Source organism: Onychomys torridus, unplaced genomic scaffold, assembly GCF_903995425.1.
Source record: "Onychomys torridus unplaced genomic scaffold, mOncTor1.1, whole genome shotgun sequence".
In the NCBI taxonomy this organism is placed as follows: domain Eukaryota; kingdom Metazoa; phylum Chordata; class Mammalia; order Rodentia; family Cricetidae; genus Onychomys; species Onychomys torridus.
Genome location: NW_023411385.1, coordinates 13,023 through 22,652, shown reverse-complemented (window position 1 = coordinate 22,652; position 9,630 = coordinate 13,023). Strand labels below are relative to the sequence as shown.

Genomic DNA, 9,630 nt, shown 5'->3' with positions numbered 1-9,630 from the left:
TAACTGAACCAAACCAGTGGGAACTCATGAAAGTTAAATCATAAGCTGTGGAGCCTGCATGGGACAGGTCTAGGCCTTCTGCATGGTGAGACAGTTGTGTAGCTTGATCTGCTTGGGAGGCCCCCTGGCAGTAGGATCAGAATCCATCCATCCCTGGTACAAGAGCAGGATTTTTGGAACCCACTACCTATGATGGGACATAGTGCAGCCTTGAGGAGATGGAAGGACTTGGACTTGCCTCTACTGGATGTGCCTCCTTATGGGAGGCCCTGCCTTCTTGTGGGGGTGAGTGGGGGTGCATTGGGAGGGAGAGGCTGTGGGGAGCAGGAGGAGAGAAGAGGGGATCTTTGATTGGTGTATAAAATAAATGAAAATTTTTTCTTAATAAAAAAAAAGAAATCTTTTTAAAAAATCAATGAAAAAAAAAAGAAAGAAAAGAGGATTCCTGTAGTTGTAGAAGAGTCTGCTTACAGAAGGCATGGGATACTAAATGAAAATCCTAGACATAGGCTCTTGCCCTATGAGTTATTGGTCAGAACCCTCAAAGCACCCAAAACAACACAGGCTATTGCCATCACCTTGGCTGCCAGTCATAACTAATTGATTACACACTAATACACCATGCACTTTGAATGCAGGATAGAGAGAAGTCAGTCTCAAACTGAATAAGAACCTTCCTCTTTGCTGGATAGCTTTCATAGAACTAGAAGACCCAATGCAGGCTGCTAAGGAAGAAAAGCTGTCAGTGATCTCATCCAGTGCTAGACACAGTGACTTACCAGGCAAGATGTGTCCACTGGTGCAGGAGTAGCATGACTGCTATTGGAGAAGTCAACTATTTTCTGATTGGAGTTTAAGCATCCTCCACAGGAGGGATTTCATTCTTGGTACAGTAAACCTGGCCAGAAACCCGTGGCTAGGGAAGTCATAGAACCTAGGGGAAGATTTACTGCAGATGTTTTGCTAAATGGTCTTGTTGTCAAACTGCCTTCTAAATATTTATATTTACACCCCTAGATCATTGATGTTCTTAACCTTAGTCAGAGAAGCTTCTTTTTACAGTGAACAGTGAAACATTACCAAAGCAACAGAGGGTTCAAGTCTTTTGGATTGTCCTAAGTTCTCACCTCACCTATCCCATTCAAAATACCTTGCCTAGACTCCCTCTCATTACTGAACATGGCTGTGAACACAGAAGTGACAGATCATGACTTTATTCAAATCTAATTTGTTTCTATTTGTATTTTGTAGAAGAGTATTGAGACTGGATTGTGTAGATATGGAACCATTTAGGGAAATAACGGTAATAACAAATATGGCAGAGCTTCAACACACTATCACTCATGCCATGGATGTCAGCAGCATCTCAGGCCATGAGCTCAGTAGGAAGATTACCTTGATACAGATCTCTAAATCTCCTAATAGCATGTAGTGTACCATATTCCATATGAGTTTTCTATTGCTGCACAACAAATCAACATTAACTAAGTAGCTTATTCATCCTCAAGCCTGTGCCTCTCAAGACTAGGGATGACATGACTGGCTTCTCTAATCAGACTCATTTAAAGTCTAAATTGAGAGGAAATTGGAAATTTTCTTTTTAAATGTGGCCCCCTTTGTCCCCAAAGATGGCCTCAAAGATGGTGCCTCACATCAAGTCACATGCACGCCTTGAGTCTTTCTGATTTCACTTTCTGAGTCCAAAAATTATGGGCTCCTATGAGTAAGTTAGGTCCATTCATGTAGTTGCTGTCTTTTTTAATTAAATTTAAATATATTTTATCATATTCTTCCCCTCATCCAAGTCATTCCAAATCCTCTCCTTTCCCTACCCAACCAACTCTAGGTTCTTTCTCAAAAAGCAAAAATAATACAATAACAAAAACCAAGAAAACAAAATAAAATCACAACAAAAAGAAAAACTATAGCAAAATTAAAGCACACAAAAAATGTGGAATTCATTATATGTTGGTCAAATATTTCTACCTGTCCTGGAGTGGTTGATATACCCAGTGCCACTCTACAGGAGAAAATTGATTTTCCCTCTCCTAGAGGGTATAAGTGAGAGTTAAGTTGCTAAGATTTACCCCTAATAGCTAGGTTTTTATTCATTCATTTTAATATAACAAAATAAATATAATAAGATAAAACAAAAACTATCACATCAAAGTTTGCCAAGACAAAAAAAAAAACAGAAGGAAAAGAGCTCAAGGGAAGGCACAATAATCAAGATCTACTTGTTTGCACACTCAGAAATCCCATAAAAAACAATGCATTGAAGATCCATAATGTATAAAGGACCTAGTGCAGATCTGTGCAAACCCTGTGCATGCTGCTTCAGTCTCTGTGAGTTCATATGAGCTTTGCTCATTGTTTATTTAGATGATCTTGTTTCTGGTGTTCACAATCCCCTCTGGCTCTTACATTCTTTTCTGCCTCCACTTCTGCAGAAAGATGAATATGGGAATATATCACTTATATATGAACATTAGTTATGAAGTCAATGATAACCAAGCTACAATCCATAGAACCACAGAGGGTAAGTATAAAATAAGGGACTAAGAGGCAAGGATACAGATAAATCTCTGTCTTAAAGTCAGCTTCTGCCATTATAGCTGCAAATAACAGAGAACTGAACTACTGTCTTTTCAAACCAGTGTCAGCAATTATTGAGTCAACAAACCTAGAATTCTGTTTATGTAATAGCATTACTGTTGCAGAATATTTGTTTACATTGTGTGAATATGTGTCATTGTGATTGGTGTAATAAAAAAGCTGAATGGCCAATAGCTAGACAGGAGAGAATAGGCGGGACATCTGGACAGAGAGATAGATGAACTTGGGATAAATAGAGGTATGTGGAAGATGCTAGTGAGACACTAAAAATGTGAGACATAAGGTACAAAGGAGAGATAACCAAGCCACGTGGCCAGAATGTAGATTAATAAAAACAGGTTAAGTTAAGTTATAAGAGTTGGTTAGAAAAAAGCCTAAGCTAAGGCCAAGTCTTCATAATTAATAAGTCTCTGTCTGGTTATTTGTGAGCTGGCAGCACAAAGGAAGTCCGACTATACATTACATAGAATTGTCATTTACTAAATTGCTCGTTCAGTCTATGCTGGTCAAGTGAAGCTGGGTTATTGTTCAGAGGGTACAATTCTTTTTTTTTACATAACTTTTATTGATTCTTTGACAATTTCACATCATGCCCTTCCAATCCCACTCATTTCCCAGTCTCTCCATACCTCCCCTTGACACTTGTAACATCACCCCCCAAAAGAGGAGCTTAAAGAGAAATAATAAAAATAATTTAAAAATTAAAAATATAAATCAGAATATTAATTTAAAAACAAACACAAAAACATTTCTCACCTCCATCTTTCCCACTTCTCCATCAGTCTTAGTAGCACTGAAGAGCTGCTGTGGATCATGCAGTATAGAGGTTACAATTCATTTTTTCCTTTTATTTTATTTTATTTTTTGGTTTTTCAGGACACAGTTGTTTTGTGTAACATTCCTAGGTGCCCTGAGTAGGATCAGAAGTCATCCCTGGTGCATGAGCTGGCCTTTGAGCCCACTACCTATGGCGGGACACCTTGCAGTTTTGAGGCAAGGGGGAGGGGCTTGGACCTGCCTCTACTGAATGTGCCAGGTTCCTGCTGACTCCTCATGGGAGGCCTTACCTTTTTGTAAGAGGGAATGCAGGGTGGGTTGGGGGAAAGGTGGAGGGTCAGGAGGAGGGAAGGAGGGGATCTGTGATTGGTATGGTAAAAGGAATAAAATAAATTTTAATTGAAAATATCTGTAACTACCTTGGAACTTGCTTTGTAAACCAGGCTGGCCTCAAAATCACTGAGATCCCCCTGACTCTGCCTCCCAAGTGCTGGAATTATAAGCAAGGTTACCATTCTTAATGTCATTTTGTAAATTAGGAAAATGACAGGATGAAAGAGCTAACAGTTCAGCAGGGGACAGAAATGACATTGATGTCCAGTTTTCTTCATTGTGTGTCAAGCACAACATTCACTAGACAGGATTCACATGAACTAATTGTGACTATTGTTCCATGGGCTCTCCTAGCACTATACATAAACCTCATCCTCTTGGTTAAATTCCAGCATGTTAGCATCAGGGCCAGGCTTTCACACATCGGTTCCTTTGTCCTCCTTCCTAAAGCCCAGCCCATCCTTTCACCATATCCAGTGTTCAAGCCTTCTGTGCATTTTAAAGGGGCTCATCTCTGGGCTGTTTATGGGCAAATCTCTTCCCTCAGGGCTGGGATCAAGTACCTACTTTTCAATAAACATCTGCCTTTGCACATCTGGGTTGCATTCCACACAGGAACAATCCCTGTCTCTTACATTTTTGTTCTATCATCTTGTCATTATTTTCTGTCAGAGGGTACTGACTGTTCTTTCCTGATGAGAGGCTAGTGCTGCTCCACTGAAGAAAAGTACCAATGTTAAAGAATTGAAAGTTAAGTTAAGTCCAATAAAATGAGAATGGTGGTAGGAGGAGGAAAGAGAGAGGGATCTGCGGCTGGTATGTAAAAAGAATAAAAAAATTCCTTAGGTAAAAATGATAATGAAGTCAGTATAAATAAAAATAAATATTAAACAAAACTATATGCAAAAACAGATGAAGATTTGGGTCTTGGGATGAGGCAGAAGATTGGTCACCAGTGTAACCCAGGGTATAGCTAAAACTCAGCTATGTATCCTGGGCTAGCTAAAAACTCAAGATCCTCCTGCCTCAGCTTCCTGCCCGTTTGGATTACTGGAATACATCACCATGCCTGACAGAAGAGTGGTCCTTGATGCCATAATGCAAGGGAAGTCCAGAGCACCGAGAACAACAGGAGAATCTCGTGGACCCAGAAGAGGAATGACAAATATTCCTTATTGTCTCCCACCACCACTGAACTATCCTTAAGTCAAGAACTATGTGATTGGGGGGTTGTTTAAAAATTACATGGCTCTTTGCATGGATTGTATAATATACATTGTATAATATAGAAATTATATACATTGTATAATATAGAAATGTTTTATTATGAACATAAATGAGAAATATCACCTTACTTTCCATATTATAACATTATATACTCTAGTTTTCAAAATAAAAATCAACTGTAAATAAGCACACCTCAAAATTAAAGACAAAATGTGAAGAATAACTTGTTTATTTCATGAGATGTATACTTGTTTTGCCATGTTTCTCTCATCTTTGACCTCTAGTTGGTTCACACTGAGCAACAGTACAGTGAACTGTGCACAATAAAATAAAAAGGAGCCAACTCTATAGGATGGAGACCTGAAAAAAGAAACAGTATGAGCTGAGGAGTAGGGAATTGTCCATTCTTCTCTTTCTTTCCTCGCGTCTTTCCTTTCTTCCCTTCTCTATCTTCCTTCCTCTTCCTCCCTTCCTTGGGCCCTCTCTCTTTTCTTCATTCTTTTCCCTCCTTCCTCCCTCTCCCACTTCTGCTGTGGGATAATGCCCTCATACACTGGTTTAATAAAATGCTGATTGGCAAGTAGCCAGGCAGGAAGCATAGGCAGGTCAAGCAGATGAGGAGAATTCTGGGAAGAGGAAGGGCTGAGTCAGGTGTCAGCTGCCAGACACAGAGGAAGCAAGATAATAAGACAGAACTGAGAAAAGGTACCAAGCCAACTGGCTAAACATAGATAAGAATTATGGGTTAATTTAAGCTTAACAGCTAGTCAATAATAATTCCGAGCTAATGGCCACACAGTTCATAATTAATATAAGCCTCTGTGTGTTTGCTTGGGTCCAAGCAGCTGCGGGACTGGCAGGTGAGAGGGATGTGTCCTGACCACTGGACACAGAAAAACTTCTGACTACACCCTTCCTCCCCCTCTCCCTCCCCTTCTCCTCCCTCACCTCTCTGCCTCCTTCTTCTCCTCCCTCCTACCTTCCTCTCTCTCCTTTCTCTCTACTCTCCTTATCCAGTGCTTCTTCTTTAATCCCTTTTTCCTTCTTCTAATTAACTCATAACTTTTTTCATTTCCTTATTTAATTAAAATACTATTATGTCATTTTCCCCCTTAAAAACTTACTAAAAAATCTATCCTTTGGGCTAGTTAAACCAAGGTAGGGGAGGGAGCTGAGAATGTAAAGAAATACTCACTTCTACAACTACTTAATTGTTTATCCATCTGTCTTTCTTACAACCTTTCTGAGGAAGAATCCACAGTACTGCACAAAAGAATCTTTTGCATGCGTCTGGGGACATCTACTTTACATACTTTTCCTCATTTATGAAGTCTTATATTTCCTGAAGTTTTATTTATGTTCAACCTGAAGAATTTTCATTAGGTGTTTTTATTTTTTAAGAATGGGCTAGGTGTGGCTCTGTGAGTAATGTGCTTGCCACATAAGTGTGAGGACCTGGTTCACATCCTAAGAACCACATAAAGCCAGATGCAGCTGCACGACATGATTGTACTTAGAGTGATGCTGTGACAAGATGAGAGATGGAGACTACAGAATCCGCAGAAGACTCTGGGGAGGCAACCTTTCATGAGAGGTGGTGCACAAGAGACCCTGTCTCAGATAGGGAAGAAGGCAGCAGCCACACCCAAGCCTGGTCTCTTATCTCTACCCATGTGCCACTGCAAGGAGATGGCCTCAAACAAGAGCAGACACAAACACACAAACATACACACACAACATCACACACACTGTAACACAGACTTTTAAAAAAAATCAGGAAATATACCAAGAATTAACTATGTTACTTTTCTTCCAGTCTTTATTCTCCATTCGCTCTTAGATATTTTCACTGGGTGTGAACAATTTTGAAGGATCAAGTTGTTACTGAAATAACTTACATTCTTTACATGGTACATCCATAATACACACCCCTGTACCACACCTCAGAAAGACAAGAGGTTAAAGATTCAATAGAATAGGCTGCAAAACTCCTTTAAAATATACTTGCCAAGACCCAATGATACCGCTCTTAGGCTTATACCTAAGGAATGCTCAAACACACCACAAGGACACTTGCTAAACTATGTTCATAGCAGAATTATTCATAATAGCCAGAACCTGGAAACAACCTAGATGTCCCTCAACCAAAGAGTAGATTTTTAAAATGCGGTGTATATACACAATGGAGTACTACTCAGGAGTAAAAAACAATGACATCATGAAATTTTCAGGCAAATGCATGGAACTAGAAAATATCATCCTGAGTGAGGTAATCCAGACTCAGAAAGATAAACAAGGTATGTACTCACTCATAAGTAGATACTGGATGTAAAGCAAAGGATAACCAGACTACAACCCACAGCTCCAGAGAAGCTAGCTAACAAAGAAGACCATAAGAGGGATGCATAGATTGCACTGGGAAGGGGAAATAGAGGAGATCTCCTAAGTAAACAGGAAGTGAGGGGGCAATAGACGCTAGGGAATAGGGGTTGAGAACGTAAGGGAATGGTATGTTGAGCTGGAACTAGGACAGAGTGTGAGGCCAATGAAAGACATATCTTGATGGAGGGAGACATCATAGGGATAGAGAGAAACCTGGTGCTAGGATAGTTCCCAGGAATCCACAAGGATGACCCCAGCTTAGACTACTAGCAATAGTGGAGAGGGTGCCTGAGCTGGCTTACCCCAGTAATCAGATTGGTGAATACCATAACTGTCATCATAGAATCTTCATAGAGTAACTGATGGAAGCAGATGCAGAGATCTACAGCCAAACAACAGGCTGAGCTCCAGGAGTCCAGTTGAAGAGAGGGAAGAGGGACTCTATGAGCAAGGGGCATCAAGATCATGTTGCAGGAACCTACAGAGACAACCTAACCAAGCTAGTGGGAACTCATGAACTTTAGACCAACAGCTGTGAGACCTTCATGGGACTGGACTAGGCCCTCTGCATATTCAAGACAGTTATGTAGATTGGTCTGCTTAAGGGGCTCCTGGCAGTGGGATCAGGATCCATCCCTGGTGCATGAGCTGACATTTTGGAGTCCACTACCTGTGTTGGGACACCTAGCCCAGGCTTGATGCAGGGGGAGGGGCTTGGACATACCTCAGCTGAATGTACTAGGCTCTGCTGACTCCCCATGGGAGGCCTTACCATTTCAGAGGAGGGAATAGGGTATGGATTGGGGAGGGGGGATTTTGGGAGGGAGCTGGAGGAGAGAAAAGAAGGGGATCTGTGATTGGTGTGTAAAATGAATTTTAAAAATTAATAAAGAAAAAAGATACGCTTGCCATGCTCTGGTAAATTTTCTGCTGACACCAACTCCCAGAGGGTGAATCAGGAGCAGGTGCCCCTTTTAGCACCAGCACACACTTTTCTGGGCTGATTTACATATTGAGTCATACAAGAGCCCTGGCTCTTTAAGGGCAGCTGCCAAGAGTCTAAGACGAATCCTCTCTTCACACTCCCAGAGATGGAGTCAAACACACTCCTCCTATGCATGCTGCTGTTTGGTGTTCCAGGTGAGAGGGTGCAGAGAAGTGTTGGGTATTGGTGAAATTATTAAGGCCACTCCACGTAGTTAAAAGAGAGGTTTATTTTGTGGGGTAACTTACAAATGAAGGGATAGGTAGGTTGTAGGGTCTGGCAAAGGTATGGCGCAGTCCGGAGGTGTTCTCAGGAGAACTCTGCTTGGTCTACCTCCAGGGTTCAGAGTCCGGGCATCAAGAGATCCCTCTCATTTGGATCCTGGGTCTTCAGTGTCCTCTCTTGGCCCCTCCTTGTAGACATGACCATTACTGAAGCCTCAATGGGGTTGGAACTTGCAGGCCAAGGCTGGAATGGCTACCCCACTACAGTTGGAAGCATCCAATGTGGCCATCACGGTTTTCCATGCCTCCAGTATCTTGATCATTAGAATTAAGGCATTTGTAATTGGTTTTAAGTTCCCTCATTCCCTTTGATTTTTCTGGTTTCTCAAAGTGATATATTCTTACAATTTCTAAATGAAAATTTTCTCTACTAGGAAGGTTTCTGAACATGTATAACCATGGACTGTGTGTTAATATTTCCAGGTTCCACAGGGGACATTGTGCTGACCCAGTCTCCAGCTTCTTTGGCTGTGTCACTAGGGCAGAGGGCCACCATCTCCTGCAAAGCCAGCCAGAGCGTCACTTTATTTGGCTTTACTTATATGCACTGGTACCAACAGAAGCCAGGACAGCCCCCCAAACTTCTCATCTATGGAGCATCCAATACACAATCTGGGGTCCCTGCCAGGTTCAGTGGCAGTGGGTCTGAGACAGACTTCACCTTCACCATCAATCCTGTGGAGGCTGATGATGCTGCAATCTATCACTGTCAGCAGACTAGGGATGTTCCTCCCACAGTGCTCCAGGGCTAAACAGAAACCTCCTGGGGTTGCTGCTCAGTGAAGCTCAGTCTCTGAGCACTCTGTTAGTATCTAAAGTCTCTAGACCTATTGGAGGAAAGATCTTAAACAATGAAATAAGCTTTTATAAATATATGCATGGTTGTATCATCCCATATACTTTATAATTTAATGAATTCCCAGCAAAATATAGACCTTTATCATTATTTCTTTATTATTATTCATTAATTTGTTTTTATTAACACATATTTATCTTTTGAAGATTTTTCTCTTTCTCCCCTGTCTC

General features: G+C 41.1%; 1 gene segment (V, D, J or C); it reads left to right on the top strand.

Moving 5' to 3' along the window:
• Nucleotides 1–8,426: 8,426 nt before the first annotated feature.
• On the top strand, nt 8,427–9,356 carry LOC118575125. The segment is given in 2 exon segments: nt 8,427–8,475; nt 9,028–9,356. Coding segments are annotated over 2 exon segments (378 nt in total).
• The last annotated feature ends 274 nt before the right edge of the window (nt 9,357–9,630 follow it).